Raw genomic sequence first — 18781 nt, forward strand, 5'->3', positions numbered from 1 at the left:
AAAACAGTTTCATCTAACTTCAGATTCTCTGCCTTCTTTCCTCATATAAGAGGGTTGCCACCCAGTCTCTTTCTAAGACCAATCTCTTCACTTACTCTGGATTCGAATTCTTACAGCTTTATAGCTTTCTTGGATATATTTAAACAAACAAACAAACAAAAGGATTAAAAAATGTGCTGGCCTCTCCTTTTCTTTCTTTGTAGATGCATCATTTTCTAGCCAGTCATTAAATATTGGATTTTCCCATGGTGTAATCTTAATCAATCTTTGCTTTTTTTCTTATTCTGTTTAGTCCCATCCATCTTTAAACCTTATCTCTCCTATGACATTGAGATCAGTATATCTGCTTCTCTGATGCCTATCTGCATATTTATATCTTAAAGACACATCAAAATCATCAGGCCCAATAGTGAACTCCTTCCTCATCTCACTCTCCATGTTCTATTACAAAACTATCACACCTGCCATCTTTTCTCCCTAAATCCCTCTTTTTTTTCTTAATTTCTTAATGTTTGTTTATTTTTCAGAGAGAGAGACAGAGTGTGAGCAGGAGAGGGGCAGAGAGAGAGGGTGACACAGAATTCAAAGCAGATTCCAGGCTCTGAGCTGTCAGCACAGAGCCCCCAATGCAGGGCTCAAACTCTCGGACCATGACTCGGATCATGACTCTCGGGTCATGAGATCATGAGCTGAGCCGAGGTCAGACACTTAACCAACTGAGCCACCCAGACGTCCCTTTCTTTAAGTATTTCTTGATCCATTCATGTCTCTCCAACTCCTCCACCATCGTATCAAGTCCAGACTGAAATCTTTTAAAAAATACAAAGAAAGATACCACCTTACTATTTAAAACACTTCAGTGACTTCCCACTGCTCAAGATCCTTAACCAAATTCTTAACATATTTGACTACATTCTGTAAAGTGGGCTACATATCCCTGCCTTCTGCGAATCAGCAAACATGATGCTCTTTGTATTTATATAACATTTTGTATCTTTCTGAATGTAGAGCCTTTTTACAAGTTGCCCCTTAGCCTGAATCTATTCAGCCCATACATCTCAGTTCATACATTTCTGCCTCAGGGACATTTCTCAGATCTTCAAGTCTATTTCAAGCATTGTAAGTTCTCTTACCACTCTCTACACTGTCTTTGTAAAATCTATCATATGGGTTTTTCTTTAATATCTGGTTGTAGTGTGAAGGCAAGGAGGGTTTGTTTGTTTTTTTAGTTTTTCTCACCATGTGTCCTATTCAGCACAGAATCAGGAACAACATGGATTCTCTTTTAATATTTATTGACTATATAGAAACAAGAAATTTAGAAAGCATTCTATTTGTACCCAGTTTAAGTCATATAATGAATTTGCATTAAAGTTTACAGACAGCTCTGACTTGATTTTTTTTTGATGATTCACTCAAACCAGATGTCTTCACAGTTATGTATGGGAGATATGCCCAATTTCTATCATTTTGACTAATTTCTTACACGTTCAATTTAATTAAAAAAAATTTGAAGTTATCATTGACAATCTACTCGCAAACCACCTTTGTTATTCTTCAACCTATTCTTCTTGGACTGTTGCTATGTTTGCTTTTCTTCCAGCTACCATTTCGCACTAGTTTGTTTCCTTTCTCTCTAGGTTACTATAGAATATTTGTAAGTAAAAAAGTTGATATGACTTTTTAATTTAAGCATAATTAACAGAGTTACATTAGTTTCTGATGTACAATATGATTCAACATTTCTATACATTACTCAGTGCTCATACACTAAGTGTATTCTCAATCCCCTTTATCTATATCACCTGTCCCGCACCAAGCTCTCCTCTGGTAACCACCAGTTTGTTCCCTGTATTTCAGAGTTTGGTTCTTGTTTGTCTCTGTTTCCTTTTTTTCTTTCTTAAATTCCACATAGTAGTGAAACCATATGGTATTTCTCTTTCTCTGTCTGACTTACTTCACTTAGTGTTTTACCCCCAAGATCCATCCAAGTTGTTACAAACGAGAAGACCTCAAAAAACAAAAACAAAAACAAAAATCAATGACCCCAAACACACACACACACACACACACACACACACACACACACACACACACGTTTAGCACCAAAACATTTTTTTTTTGCCTAATAGCTAAATGTCAATTAGTAGACTATAAGTTTAATGAGGTTCAGGATCTGTGTCTACTGATATATCACTAGCACATAAAACAGTTCTTAGAACATTCAGATAATCAATAAATATTTGTTGAATAAATGAACTTTCACCTAAGACATTATTGAACAATGGCAAAATACATCCTAGAATTATTTTATCCTTCTCTTTTGGTGACATATGGACTACTGTATCTTCATTAAAATTCTTTCCCATAGCAGGATGACAATATGAGGAAAAGTCAATGTTTATCCCAATAATTTCCTTTAATTTTCTAAAATTTATAACTCCTGGATATTTTTAAAATTTTAGTTCTAGTAGTGATTCTTGAGATCATATGTAAATGTGTTAACTACACTACTTTATCAACTTCTAACTGAGGGATTAAAGAAAGCTCAGGACCTTTGATAGACAGAGACATAAGATACTGTAATGATATGTAGATGTGGAATAAGATCATAATATAAAGAACATTGGCCACGATAAAAAAAATCTCAAATACTACACACACACACACACACACACACACACCCCACATTTTAACACCTCTAAAGTTGAAATACATCTAACAATCAGTGGGTTTCTTAGATTAAGTGGTAATATTTTCTTCTTTGTATTGGTGTATAAATAATGCCATATATCAAAACACATGGCATTTTTTTGTTCAATTAAATCCTTTTACAACATAGTATCCATAATGGGGGTGAACAAATGTTTCAGAAAGGGAAGAGAGAGGAGTTAAATAAGATTATAAGGAGCAAAGGAAGGCATTACAAGTGTTTTTCTACCTACCACAATTCTGTGTTTATATGTATGGAAATACATAGCTTTTATTACCTTATGCTAGAGTCAATCATGAATATGTCTACTTCATTCCTTAAACTCCTTAAGAGCAGGACTATGTGTTAATCCTCCTTGTATTCCCTAGAGCTGGGCACTTGATAGAAGTTTAAATTCATTTGTTCAAGTACGTTAAATCTAATAGCTTTGTCTTCTACAGAAAGGGCAGAAAATAGAATTTGTTGTGATAAATTTGTAAGGTACTTCATAGGAGAATATTAAGCTCTCTGATAAGGAACATTAACTTTCTTGGGCTATTTGATTACTCTCTAATTCACTGATGCATTAATTTTCTGAATGCAGTAATTACCGTCAGGAATTACTAATGGAGAAATGAATTAAAATCTACTGCTCCAGGGCACCTAACAATGCCCAGGTGACCTGAAATATTTCCGAAAAATAAACATATTCTCCAAAAGCAATTTGCCTACCGGCAGAATAAGCCTTGCTAATTGCCACACATGTGAGGGAAATTTACAAAGGTCTCCATTTCCTAGTTTATAAAAGTGAACACATTACTGCAACTGACATACTGAACATGGAAGATACACAAACAGTGTCTGTGTAATTAAATATAAACACATTTATATCTTGTTCAACCCCAGCATGAATGAATTTAAGAGTAGAGTGAAGAAAACATGACCAGCATGGCTAAATAGGGAGTACAGATGATAAGTCATCAGCTCCAATAAATCAACAAAGGCTCTGCATCAATGTTGGCATTTTCAGAGTTCTCTAAATGAGAATAAACATCATTTCAATCACCAAATATGTGCTAGGAAAATTTTTCCAAATCAAGAACATTACTAGAAAAGACAAAAATTAATAATGAAAATACATAGGAAAGGGAGGTTTTGAAGGAATATGACTTTCAAACTAAAGGCAAACAACTCAAGCAAAGCTGAATTTCTAGTTATAGTGGAAGTGCAAAGGCATTTGTATGTCATTTGCCTTCCTGAAAACTCATACATCATTTAGGAATGAAAAAACAAAGTAGACAAAATAGACTTTTAAATATCAGTACCTACTTTCTATCTTTAGTGAGCCAAAGAGCTATAATCCCAAATAGCAATTTTGAGTAATAATGAAAAATACATTTTGTTCTGTACCCAAACTAGAGTGGATACTGAGTAACAACCCTTGCCACTACTCTCCCGTTCATCTCCAGACCTTCACAAGTACATTTTCCCTTTAAAAGTATGCCAGGCAGTCCAGAAATACCTCTCAAGATCTTTATAATGAGGGCCATGAGCAGGCCATGGCGATCACACTTCAGTCCCTTCCCACTAGACCCATGGAAAGTCAGCTCAACAAGAAATCACACTGGAAGCTCAATGGGCTGCTGAAGTCCTGGGCAAACCGCCAGAGACAATGGTTGAAAGATGAAGCCAGATGAAGCAAAAATAAAGGCAAAGAGTAGCATATGGCAGCAAAGATATTCGCAAGGGATTTATTCCGAGTCCCACCAAACTCTCTGGGCTGTGGACTAAGGACAGAGTTGATCTGATGAGCGTGGACCCAAGAATTACAAACTTCAGGTTAAAGCAGAGGAGTGTCTCAGCTCGTTCCTGCAACTTCCCCTCACTCTATTTCTCAACAAAGACCTGCTTCATTTAAAGATGAGGCCTGAACAAGAGCTAGCGTTGAACATATGGTAAAAATATTCATTCTTTGGATAGGAAAAGCATTAAATGCTTGATGGGTCAGCAGTGGATTAGGTGGTTTGACAACACTGATGAATAATATAGGCACCTCCTCTCACAGAGTTTCATGAAAGGGGAGACAGAGATTACAATGAACATCAAAAGCTAGTTAAGTTAAATAGTAGGTGAGAAAGTGATCATTGTTATTAAAAAATAAATACATTAGGGAAAGGGTATCAGAAGTGCTAGAGGAGAGGGCAGGTAGCAGCAATGAATAGGACAGTCAGGAAGCCACACTGAGAAGATGAGATCTAAGCAAAGAGTAGATGGTGACATGGAAACGATAAAAAGCATTTTAGGCAGAGGGAGAGAGATGGGGTATGGATTCCTGAAACATTAAAGGATACCAGATCAGGAAGAACAAGATACAGATTAACAGAAATTGAGACCAGAAAGTTGAGGGGGGTGTTGGCAGGCAGATGGGGAAGTCCTCAGATCAGGTAGACCTTTGTAAAGACCTTGGCTTTTACTCTGTGGGAAATGAGAAAATTACAGAGTTTTGAGAAATGGAGTGACAAGATCTAATGTTCTAAAAGGAACATTTCTCTGTTGAGAATAGACTATTGAGGGCAAAGGTAAGTGCAGGAAGACCCATGTATAAGATAATGAGTAATGGTGGTTCAGGCAAGGGTGGGGTAGTTCAGACAATGAAAATTGGTTGGATTCTAGACGTAAGTTGGAAGAGACAACAGAGTTTCTGAAATTTGAAGTGAGTTGCAAGGAAAGGAATAAAAGATAATTTCAAGGGTTCCAAAGTTTCCAGCCAGAGCATATGGAAAGATGTCATTGTCATCAGTAGATGACAGATGACGATAGATGATAGATACTGTTCAGAAAGTAGAAAGGGGAAGATTGGGAGTTCAGTATTGGAAGGGCTGAATTTGAATCATTTATTAGGAATCTAGGTGGGGGTGTCAAGTAGACCATGGAATGTATGAATCTAGAGTTCAGGAGAGAGATCTGGACTGGAGAGAAAAAAAGGGAAAATTGCTTCTGCATATTGTTGAATAGTGGAGAGGGTCTGGGGTCTACAATACAGCAAGAGGGATTGAGGTAGGAGCATTATCTATGTAAGAAGTGGGAAGAAAGAGTGGAAGGAAAGCTATGGGGGTGTGTGGTATCTGTGATACTGGGGGTTGTTCTCGGATTGCTTTAATCTTTTTGGTGAAATAGAATTCAGGGTTATGGGCTAAGAACACAAGGATGTAGGAATTGGGAATTCAAGAAAAAAGGAAAAGTTTTGAGATAATCAACTGAAGGTAGGGGCAATAAACAGAACAGGAATCCAGAATATGATTGTCTGGTAGTATTAAATAACAAAATACCTGATACAAATTAAATTCAAGGACAGAAAAGCCATCATAAAAAATATGTGCTTATCATTGATTCTATTAACATACAACAAAATTTAAACAACCATTAATAGTATGATTTCAGAGCAGAATGCATATTCTATAATCCTGCAATATGTAAAAATAATAATACTACTAATAAATATAAGATGTACGAGAGCAAGAGAGATGGGGAGAAGTATAAGAATGATAAATTTCCTGGGTGCCTGGGTGACTTAGTCGGTTAGACGTCCAACTTTTGATTTTGGCTCACATCACGATCTCACGGTTCATGAGATTGAACCCTATGGCAGGCTCTGTACTAAACATGGAGCCTGCTTAGGATTCTCTCCTTCTCTCCCCCCCCCCCCCCGCCCCTTTCCCCCAAGCTCGCTCGCTCTCTCTCTCTCTCTCAAAAAAAAAAAAAAATGAAGAATTTCCTCATTTTGTTAATAACAGATATAATCCTAAATTGAAATGTGTAATTAAAAATGAATTATTGCTCCAATCTGTAATTCTCTTAACATATATTTTTTCTTAAGTGTAAATGGTTCTTTTAGGAACTAGCATTTCTTGTGTTGAAGTACCAAAAAGTCTCATTTCATTAAATTCAAGTAAAATTAACCTGAATATTAGTATTTTTAATTTTTTAATGTTTATTTATTTTTGAGACAGAGAGAGAGCATGAGCAGGGAAGAGGTAGACAGACACAGAATCTGAAGCACGGCTTGAACTCATGAGCTGTGAGATCATGACCTAAGCCAAAGTCTGATGCCCAACCAACTGATCCACCCAGGCACCCAGGCCCCTGAATATTAGTATTTTTAAGTGTCATTATCCTATATTGTCTATTTTTGTTTGTCTCTCTTTTCATCAACACAGAGAGAAACAGAGAATTACTTGACATGCTCCTCACCAAACGTTAATAGTGAGATTAATCTAATTTGGGAGGATTTTTTTTTTTTACTATCTTCTTTTTAGGTAAAACATTTTTTATCATATATATACTGTATAATAATTTAATGAGCATGTATGCATTTTTTAAAAATTTTATTTTAGAGAGCCAACTAAAACACCCAGAAGCCCCTGTATTTTACCTTTTTTTTAATGTTTATCTTTGAGAGAGAGAGCACAATTGGGGGAGGTGCAGAGAGAGGGGGACAGAGGATCCAGAGTGGGCTCCATGCTGACAGCAGAGTCCAATGCGGGGCTCAAATTTACCAACCGTGAGATCATGACCTGAGCCAAAGTCCGATGCTCAACCAACTGAGCCACCCAGTTGCCCCTATTTTTTAAGTGATACTTTTGAAAAAAATTAAGGCAAACACCTTGTTCCATATAACCTAAAATGTAGGGTAATCAGAAACTATCTTACCCTCAAAAGAGGAGCAGTGTTGAGTGACCAAAACTATACAGAATAATCTATTAAAATGGAAAAGCAAAACAGCCAGGATTTAAAGGGATACTGAGAAATGCATTCATATATGTTGCTAATGAATACTCTAGCAATGTTTCATTTGTCATAAAATTTTAAGAACTTCCCTATCTGATTTTCTTCTGATAGACATTTAATTATCTAGCCACCTTTCTCCCTGTGTGTGTGTGTGTGTGTGTGTGTGTGTGTGTGTACACATATACATATACATATACATATACACACACCTAGGAGAAACATAAAAATATTCTAAACTCTCAAGAAAAGTTACCTCTGGATGGTGAAATTATCGTTACATTTTCCCCCAACTGTAGTTTCTCAATATCCTATATTAACATGAAATGCCATATATTTCAATTCTAATATACACATATTTTCACATCCCGGAAATCAAGACAAGTCATAAAATTAGTAGTAGCTTAGATTCAAAGAAATATGGTAATTTTGTAATTGAAATATAAGAGTATTTAAAATGAAGGAGAGATGACAAAGAGACATCACAGAAGATAACTTGTCTACAGTCCTTAGAGTTGACTCGGAATATTTGAAAGATCAGTAAGAAGGAGGTGGTGATTTGGTTGTAGCTCAGGTTGTTTTTGTGCAAGCTTAAACAAATTTAGAGAGGAAGAACATGTTCAACAGGAATAAAGTCATTTACTATGATGGCAAAATGAGAAAAGTGAGGGTTTGGATGGAAATGAAAGAAAAAGACACAAAAACCTTTCCTGTAGTATTTCATTTGAATTGGAGTGAGACATTATGAGAAAGAGCTTAAAGATGGGGCAGAGTCAGAATGAGTTGGAGAAGACACTGGGGAAAGTGGCCTCAGATGACCACACTCTCCTTTTTTAAATTTTTTTTTCAACGTTTTTTATTTATTTTTGGGACAGAGAGAGACAGAGCATGAACGGGGGGAGGGGCAGAGAGAGAGGGAGACACAGAATCGGAAACAGGCTCCAGGCTCCGAGCCATCGGCCCAGAGCCTGACGCGGGGCTCGAACTCACGGACCGCGAGATCGTGACCTGGCTGAAGTCGGACGCTTAACCGACTGCGCCACCCAGGCGCCCCGACCACACTCTCCTTTTGACTAGGGTCCATTTGTGAAATTACTTACTCTTGAAACGCAACCAAATTTTGAAGTTATTTCTTGCCCTGGTGGAGATGAATATATTTTACTCTCAAACTGGTGAGTGTAATTTCTACAATTCTCACATAAATATAAAAAATAATTTTGGGGGTGCCTGGGTGGCTCAGTGGGTCAAGCATTCAACTCTTGATTGGGTCAGGATCTCACAGTTTGCAAGTATGAGCCCCATGTGGGGGTTCTGCACTGATAGTGCAGAGCCTGATGGAGATTCTCTGTCTCCCTTTCTCTCTGCCCCTCCTCCACGCTCTCTTTCCTTCTCTCTCTCTCAATCTCTCTCTCTCTCAAAATAAGTAAATAAACTTAAAAAATAATTTTGTACTGAATTAAAGGTGACCCTATTCTTTCTGTTTAATCGTTACCATTTGTAATTCCATCTAAAACCATCTCCCCAAATTCTAATATACTTTGGATTTGTACCCTTCCTTTGCTTATGCCATATACAGAATTCATTCCAATAATATATTTTCCTTGCCCTTAAAACAGATTTTTAGAACACGCTCACAAGTGAGAGACAGGAAATGGTCATCTTTACCACCTGAATGACCCCTTAATTGGACTTTAAAATAACAAGTAAATAGTCCCAAGGTTTGGATAATTTTTAATTTGTATGGAAACCCCTCATACCAAGGTGAATTCTGGTACCTGTATGCACTACATACACTTAGTTTCATTTTCCAAAAGCATTAAATGAAGATTTTTAAGGAATTGTCTTACCCAGTGAGTTTGACGGCATGTGTCTGAAGCTTTCGATATTTTCCTGATTCTTCATTTGCTTTTTTGGTAATATGTCTATATATCCCTGTCTTATAATGGAAGAAATCCTCATGGACTTGCATTATGGCTAAAATAAAACCCAACAAAATAAATGCAACAGTTTGACACAATTCTCTTTAAAAACCTCTGAAATTCTCACAGAACAATCAGTGGTTCAATTGCCATGAGAGTCTAAAGAAGAAACTTTGCAATTCAGCCTAATTTTCTTTCGTACTTAGTTTAATTGCTGCAGTATTTTTTTTGGTTCTCTTATAAAAACAGTTTTTAGCTATTTAGAATATTACTTAAGTACACATTCTACCTTTAAACCACCATCTATTCCTAATTGACAGAAGCGCTATTACCAGGAATTGAGACCCTTGCAGGCAAGCCCCGTACACTTGGCTAGTGATTGCTGTTTCTCCATGAACTTGGGGCTTCACCAGGAGCCTCTTAAAACTCCAATTAAGCTGGCAGTGAAGGGTGAACCCAGCAAACAGGGCTTAAAGTAATTGTCCTTAATCCCTGCAAGTAAATACAAACCTTTCCTTGGTGAGTTTGAATAAAAAGCAAACCCTTGGCAAAAGAATGCTCTGACAAGATTTCATCCTCCCGGCTCTGAAGAGCTAAGCCACTGTTGTATTTTTTTAGAAAGTAAGAGCTTATACTTGATAAAGCTCTCCTTCATTCCCTCGCCTAGATTACTTCTTTTCTGTATCATGCGCTGCTTTGTTGAATGGCTAGGATAATTTGGGGTGAAGGCGTTAAAGTTTTAGAAGACATGCACTGAAAATATTTTTAGTTGGGACTAGATAAGTATATGTTGATAAGTGCACAATGCTTGTCTATATTAGTTTGACATGCTTTTTAAATAAAATAAAAACTAAGGTCACAGGCATTTGATAGATCCTAAAATGAAGCTTTAACTCCCAAGTCAAATATAACTTTTTAATGTTCCACCTTTTATTTCTTTTTTTAATGTTTCATACCTTTCCTGATGCTGTTTAAATATTCTCAAAAGCGGTTAACTCTTTTTTATCTGCTTTAAAATACTTTCCCATAGGATTTTAAGAATTTATGTAACTGTACTTAATGCAGATCTTCTTTAGTTCTCTTTTCAGCACCTAAAATTACCTGCAATTCTATAGATTTTTAGAGGGCTGCACACAGTATTATTTATTCAGCATTCTATTGCGTTTTACATTCTTTTGTAGTGAGAGAGGAGAAAATGAGGCAACATGTTGCATGTACAGCAAGATGAGTCAACCAGCATTTATCTAAATGTGAAGATACTGCCAGGGCTTTTTCCCTTCTAGAGAACCATTGACCCCTTCAGCTCTTCTCAACTCTGCCTAAGCACCATGAATAAAATATACACTTCACTGCTAAAAAAAAAGAGTGCCAAGCGAAGTAGCATGGGTGAGAGATCATCATGATCAACTTGAGGGTGGCTCCTTCCTTCAGACTCGATGAACCCATAAAGATATGACTGTATGTTACTGTAGTGCAATTCCACTTTGGGAAAACTGCAGCCAACTTTAGCACACAGAATTATAACAAGGTATGAGGGCAGGAAGGAGTCCACATTGATTCAGCTCTATCTCCCGCTCCTGACTCAGGCTGGCAGGAGGAAGGGTCTTGACAAACATTTGTTGAATGGCTGTGGAATAATTTGGATTTCAACTTTACTGTTTTCAGATTTTTATTTTTGATTCTTACTTTTGATCATTTTTGATTCATATGTGAAATTCATGAACATTGACGTACTTGAGCCTTAAAAAACAAACCTAAGGTGTTCTCAATTTTAAAGAATTATGCTCCAAATTTCTTCTGACTGATTAAAAGAGAGAGAAACTGGAAAGATTACTGCAATGATCTGAAGATAAAGAGAGCTTAAATAACTTGCCCCAAATCATTTAAGGAGCAAAGGTCAAAGGTGGAATTTTGTATGCAGCCTTGAGTTCTAATGCCTGTGCTCCTTTTAAATTTGTCACAAGAACTCACCTTAATGAAGCATGCATGTAAATCATACATGAATCTCCCACTCTTATAACAGTCAATAAAAGTTACATAATTACAAGGAAAAACAATTCTCTTCATTTGTTTCATGTTTTGTGTAAGGTCTCAGGATTTTTCGACTTAAATTCAGGACATGTTTAGTGGAAGCTCTGGCTTCCCAATAAATGTTAAGTGGTGATAATGATCAGTAATAATTCTTCCAAAATAACTTTGAAACCCATTGTTCCTGCTAGATGTTGAACCAATACTAATTCGGTCAGCATTCAGGAAAACAAAAGCAGGTGCTGGCCAATAATTCCTTAAGTATATATCAAATGTTTTAATTTAATTTTGGTTAATTTAAATTTATTTGATTCATTCCACTGCACTGATAATACATTTTGGGCCCTTCATGTGTTCACAACCTGAAATTCCATTTTAGGCCTTGGTAGGTTTGTCCTTCCATGCTTTTCCAGGCAATGTTTAGCACAGGGAACATGCTCTATAAACTTATCTTCATCCATTGCAGTGATGCAAAATGAAATAGATAAGCAGAGGAACTATGTCTCAGAGATGATATCTTAAAAATCAAAGTCAATATAAAGTCAGGGTATTATTTTCTTATTTACTGTTAATTTACTATCCCTAACACATATACAAAATTGATCAAAACAGAAGTCATGTTATAAAACACAAAAGCACACTGGCTTCTTTGATTTCTTTTGACTTTATAGAAAAAGGAAAGTATTTAGATTTTTTTCTACTGCTAATTCTTGATTTTTTTTTCCAATCCATTACCTAACCCCTTTAACATGAAGATGGGAAAATTTCTAATACTTAATACTTAAATATGACTGAATAATTAAGTGAGCTCTGCCACTAAGCATTTCATGTTTGACTGCCTGTTTGCCTGTTTGGTTCATGATCCCTTTTGGAAAGACTTAGCAGACTTTCATCAAATATGCCACTAGTATTTAGAATTCAATTTATGAATGTGTCTATCTTCTTAAAATGAAATGGCTAATAATGAAGTCATTTGGTGAGCATATATCCTATAATTGCACTGATCTTAGAACTGTTGAAACTTTATGAACACTCTAAAAGTAAAAAATTTCTTTTATTTAGCTCCTTTTGCATGAAATAAAATGTAATGCTGTTTATTAAAGAAAGAAATAAGACACAACCATATTTCATCCAAGCTTACCTTGAACTGGTCCATTTTGCATGATTTCTTTCATTATCTCAGTTTCCTAGAAGGAGAAACATCATTGAAGATCATTATTGTTATCACAGCATACTAAACCTACTATTTGGTATATAATGTTAGGTATTATGTAATCAATTTAAGAATTCTACAATCCAGTGTGCCTTAACCACTTATAATTTACTCTTAATCATGGCTTGAAATACTCACATGTGAAATACCACTTTGATCAAGTTGCTAAAGACAAGATGCACCCATGTGTTTTACTGACTTTTACCAATAATATTTTCACCAATACTAATTTTTAATTATTATTTGAAATAATAACTTTTGTGGTCACAAATAAGAAATAATTAATTAAAACCATGTTTTATCAGTTTATCCATTATTTTGATCACAGGAACAACCTCAGGTGATTGTTTAGTGAGGTACCTCAGTGTAGGTTAGTATATAAATATTTCTACATTGTTACTAAGTGCTGTGTAATCCAGCACCTAGTAAGAAGGCAGGTCATTCATTTACTCTTTAATTCATTCATATGTGCACATTGGTCACAGAGTATATACCAAAAACTGGAACAGAAACAAATATTGACCCTTTACTTGTCCTCAAGGGATTTACATTTTGGTGGAGTAGATGGAGAATAGCACAACTAATTGCATTATGATATAATAAGTTACATTACAGAGATAGCACAAAGTTCCTAGGGGTGCAAATGAAAAGGGAAATTAATGTTATGTAGGAGTTAAGAAAAGTTCACAGAGAAGATGAAGTTTTGACCTGGGCCTTGACACATGCGTGGGCTTTTACCGGATGGAAACACGTGGGATACCCACTTGGGTCAGAGGAATGATCCTGCGGCTAAGAAGGAAGCATGAGAGAGCATGATGTATTTATGGAGTGGACAGTAATCCTATTTATCAAGAGCATTAGGAGCAGGTGTAGGGGTAGATGCTGGCAGGACAGAGTGTGTAAAGGATTCGGTCAGAACCGAATCATGGAAGACCTATATGCCATTATAAGAATACCGAACAGTAGGGTCGCCTGAATGGCTCAGTCAGTTAAGCATCCGACTCTTGATTTCATCTCAGGTCATATCTGAAGGTTCATGATATCTAGCCCCTCGTCAGGCTCTGTGCTGATGGTACAGGAGCCTGCTTGGGATTCTCTCTCGGCACCTCCCCCACTCTCACTTTCTCTCTCTCTCAAAATAAATAAATAAACTTAGCCTTAAAAAAAAAAAAAAAAGAATACCAAACTTACTCTGCAAGTAACTAGAAGCCACTGAAGGTTCAGATATTCTGAAAGTGAGCAAGTCTGGGTAAGACTGATATGATGGAGTTAAATTTTTCCAGGCTTTCAACATGAAAAACTAGAATCTAAGGGAGTCATGTTCCCATTTTGGCTGCACCTACTTCAATCATTTTGTGGAGTAAGGCAAAGGATTGATACAATGAGCTACTGCCACAAAAAAGTCACTGAAAAAAAGGTATGATTTAGCTCTTATTTGTCAAGTATGGAAATATATATCATATAATCACTCATGCTACTAATATTACAAAGATCAGAAATCTGAGAGTCTTTAATGGACACTTTAAGAATATAAAAAATTATCCCTCAAAACATAGCATCATTTTAGAATATAATAGTTTTTAAATAGTTTTAATAACAGCAGAGCTATATATTTTTGAGAAAGTTAACCATTGTTAATTCTTGCCATTTAGACTTACATTGGAAGAGACTCTGTATGGGGGAGAACATTGGTAGATCCTGTTTGATTTCTCAATGTTGTTGGGACATGGCTTTGTGGCATGCCGTTTTCCCCGCCCATCAGACCTACTCGCCATGGCACAACCATGATTGGTAGCATTTTGGTTCTTGAAAAGTGGATAGCATGCATGGGATACCAGTCTATGAGGAATAAGCAAAGAAGTGAAAGTAGGACTTAGGAAAATGCCCTAATATCGAATCTATGCACAAGTTTACTTAATTAAATATTTATAAATTTTCCTGAAGTTTAAGAAGTTACATGTGTAACTTTCAATAGGTTGATTAAATCTAATACACCAGTTCAATATATTACACTCTTCCCTGCTCCCTCATTTTTCTTTATTACAATTTTAAAAATCTTGTTTCAACCCACTTTAATAAATAATTTATCTATGGTATAGAATTTCCTGAAGATGAAAAGTGACTGTCAATAAAATCTATGGTAATATTCATACAGGAAAGGCTTCTTCATTCTGAATATTTAATTATAATATAGAAGAGCCAAACTTAATATGAAAAAAACCCAAAGATTTTATTATGTTGAGATGGGGTATTTTGATGAATTATATAAGTTTCAAAGTTAAAGCTGTTTTGTTTCTGTTTTTGCTTTTACATTTTTATGAAGTTATAAACACCTTCTCATAAGATCTAAATCATTATGTTTATGTGGTTCATTTTGGGAGAAATACTATATACTAAGTAGAAAGTTATCAGATGCATACATTGTACAAAAGATAAAGAAAACAATTTTTATTTCTGATTTTGAAATTGAATGTAGTAAAAAGCAAAAATCATTTGATACCAAAGCTATGTAATTTATTGAATATAGAAGAAGATCATAAGGAAAATAATAAAATTGCTTTTATACATATTTAGCTTGAATTAGCCATAGAAGTATCAAATATGATTGCTTCAAAAAAATTCAGTAGTGTTCAACAGAGTAAGAGAATGTGAGCAAGGAACATGATGAAAGTAAAGCTGTTAAAGAACGCTTAAAAAAATTCTTGCATAATATGTATTACTTTGGGATAATAAGTGCCATGGATTGAATTGTGTCACCCCCAATTCATGTGTTAAAGCCCTAATTCTAAGGTGACGGTATTTGGAGGGCGCCTTTGGGAGATAACTAGCTTTAAATGAAGCAATGAGGTGGTGCCCTGACACTGGATTTAGTGCCCTTATAAGAAGAGGAAGAGATATTGGTGCTCTCTTTCTGCCATTTGAAGACCCAAAAAGGCAAGTTAGGAAGAGGTTCTCTCACCACGACTAGATAAGCTAATATCTTGATCTTGGACTTCTCAGCCTCCAGAACTGTGAGAAATAAATGGTTGTTGTTCAAGCTTCCCAGTCTATGGTATTTTGTTATGGTAACCTAAGCAGACCAATACAGTAAGATTTAGTTTGGTCTCAAAGTTCATTTATGTTTGGAAGCTTCTAAAGGGTATTAATTTTTGCCACAGTGTAAAACAGAAGCCAATCAAGCACCACTGTACCAAAAGGTATCAGTCCAAGTTGTCCATTCGAAGCACCACCTTATTAAGCAACATGCATGAAAAATTTTTAAAGAAATTTATTGCCACCCATCAATATCTGACTATCTGACACCCACGCTTTCATACTACCTGACTGGTCTAGAGCAAACCTAGAGCACTCAGTGGATGATAAAAATACAGGTGAGCAATACATATGTACACTACTTGTTATCAGCTGCAGTGTCCTTACCTTGATAACTTGGGTTTTAAGTAGATTAGCCCTTGTGCAGCAGGTATCAGATTACATGAGATACATAAAAAACAACCTGCCTTTCCTCATTAAATGGGATGGTAACCCAACGATAAATTACTAATTTTATTCATCTTGTTCTTAATCTAATTTTTCCCTGGCATTACCCATCTACCTGGGTAAATGAAGACTCGGCAGAGGTATGAGCAATATCAACTACTCTATTCCCGTGGGGACTCAGTAAAGCCATTTGGCTCAGAGCAACCAGGAGACAATGCTTCCTTGAATCCTTCTATTCATTTGGCCAGGAAATATATACATTCTTCAAGTAATGGCTTCCAATAGCTTATAATCTTAGTAGACACCAAATACAGTGTATATTTAAATGTAATACAGGCATTTATATAGGTGTAGCACATATGTTTTTTGGTAAAATCTTAACATTCATTTGTTTCCTTCTTTTAACTCCGAACAGAACTCAGAAGAATACTACAAACATATGTTGGGCAGCTATTTACCCACGTTTTCTCAGGAACCACCAAGCCCTATCGATGCTTCCACTATTGCATCCGTGACGGTTCTTGGGACAGCAAGAGATCAAATTCTGAGGGGATAGATTAGCTGTGTATCGACCTTTGGACTGAATTGCTATTCGGTCAGCTGCCACACCTGTTTCAAACAGAATAGTGATTAATAATCAAAGGGCATATGACATTTTTAATAATTTACATAGCCTTTTTTTTTAATCCTAGTCGCCAGAGCTTTATATAATTTAAAATTAAGGCCAATGTCCTTAATATATCATGCATTCCAGCAAAGTCAATGGGGTCATAATTTTGGTCATAATTTTTATCCAGTTGTGGTATTGCTCAATCGTCTTATCAAATTCAAAGACTTTTCTAGTTCCTTGTTCTTTTCTAGTTCGTTGTTCCTTTCATGTTCTATATACTTATGAATTTTTCATTAAGGAATCTTTCAAGTATAACTCCTTGAGGGCAAGAATCATATCTCAGTTACATTTCTATCTCCTGTACCTCATGTACAGTCATGGATAAATATATAACTTTTGAAATGAGTGAAACTAAATTGAGGAAATCAGAAAAGCTTATAGAAATATTAACTGGAAATTCATCCATATTAATATGATATATTGGAATGAATTGAATCCTTGGTTTTTAAATTGGTGTCTATGTTAATCACTTGGGAAACCATTCATAAACTAATCCATACTTATATAAATCTTATACAATATCTAAAAACTACAGAGCATAATTCACCTTATTTATACATGGTATAAATTTATATCAATATAAAATTCCCTAGCATGGTTGTAGCTAATCAGTTCATTCCTTTTCCCAACATATTACTGGCTGCCTGCTAGGTGATAGGCACTGAACTAAGTACTAGAAATTACAGTGATGAACAAAAATCATATTGATACCCTCATAGAATAATAGGCTAGGGAAATTAATCCACCATTGGATAAAATGATAATCCATTATAATTTCAATTATGTTACCTCGATAAACTAATAAGAATGACAAGATCATGAGAAAATTGGGATGGGTGCCATTTTGGTACAAATTTTTGTTGTTCTTGGATGGCTGGTATAGTTTGTTCTTGATATTTAAACTTACTTACTTTTATTTAAAGGCAACAATGCCATAGGCTTTCTTCTATCCATCCAATGTTTTCAGGAGATGTTATAGCTTTTGCTCATCAAACTTGTCTGTATAATGGAATTTCTCAAGGTGCTAATTTAGAATTATCCTAAAATAATTCATTTTTAAATAATTCACTTACATATGTATTTCTGTATGTACATGGTTTTTATGTAACTATAGCATATGTACAATTCTGTAATGCAATTGCTGGCACATTTTAAATGCTCAATATCTGTCCAATCTATAACCTCCTACTTCCTTCTCGATTCCCATCTCTTACTGTGTTGGGATAAATTTCATAAGAGAAAATGACATTCTACTATCACCTCTGCTATTCTCAAGGAAATAATTCCCTATTTCATTGAAGAAAATAGAAATTTTCTGATGCTTTGACTTTCAGTACAGGGTTCAGAATCAAATGTAAACTTGAAAATATTAGTGCAACTATTCTCCAGTTCAAAGAACACTTTGACAACAGTAGTCAAGGAGTCAGTAACCTGGCTTCCAGGATCATTTCTGAGATTGGGTAGGTCATTTTATCTATTTGTGCCTATTTTATAAAACCAGAGGCTTGAAAAATATGACCTCTAAGATTCCTTCTAGCCCTACGAATCTGTAGATTTCAACTCAAGGATAAATATTTTGAATTCCAATTGGACACAGTATGTTCCTCATACAGACATTTCTGAACCTCAGTGAATGTTTAATACAAATTAACTTGAAATAGTTAAAGTAAGTCAGACTTAAGAATGGCTCAGTTCAGCAAATTGTTTTCCACCTCCTTGTGAAAACTTTTATTGGCCTCTACCCGTGAGACACCCTATCATTTTCCCTGCTTATTTTACTCTATCTCTACATTTGCTCTGTGACAGGTATCACCCCTGCCATTCCAAACTCCTTCACCACTTCAGCTTCTGAATCTTGCTTGAATTTTGTTGGCTGCATAACTATTGTTTCATATGTGTTTATTTTTAAATATCTTATTTATTCCACTTTATAGTTTTTAGCTTCTTTGCAAAAACATGTTTTTATTGTAACTATATTTTCTGTCATAATTTTC

General features: G+C 35.5%; 1 protein-coding gene across 1 annotated transcript in view; it reads right to left on the minus strand.

Annotated features, from left to right (window-relative positions):
* The window catches only part of TINAG (tubulointerstitial nephritis antigen), an 84000-nt gene that overhangs the window by 33143 nt on the left and 32076 nt on the right, over positions 1-18781 (minus strand). Inside the window, exons 6-9 of the mRNA XM_047103195.1 lie at positions 16576-16726; positions 14296-14476; positions 12566-12611; positions 9325-9451 (exon numbers count right to left, since the gene is read on the minus strand). Coding sequence (XP_046959151.1) covers positions 9325-9451; positions 12566-12611; positions 14296-14476; positions 16576-16726 — 505 coding nt within the window. The remainder of the gene's footprint in view (positions 1-9324; positions 9452-12565; positions 12612-14295; positions 14477-16575; positions 16727-18781) is intronic.

Source organism: Lynx rufus, unplaced genomic scaffold, assembly GCF_022079265.1.
Source record: "Lynx rufus isolate CCGP_SWC_20201006 ecotype Redwood Valley unplaced genomic scaffold, mLynRuf1.p SCAF_6, whole genome shotgun sequence".
NCBI classification, from domain to species: Eukaryota; Metazoa; Chordata; class Mammalia; order Carnivora; family Felidae; genus Lynx; species Lynx rufus.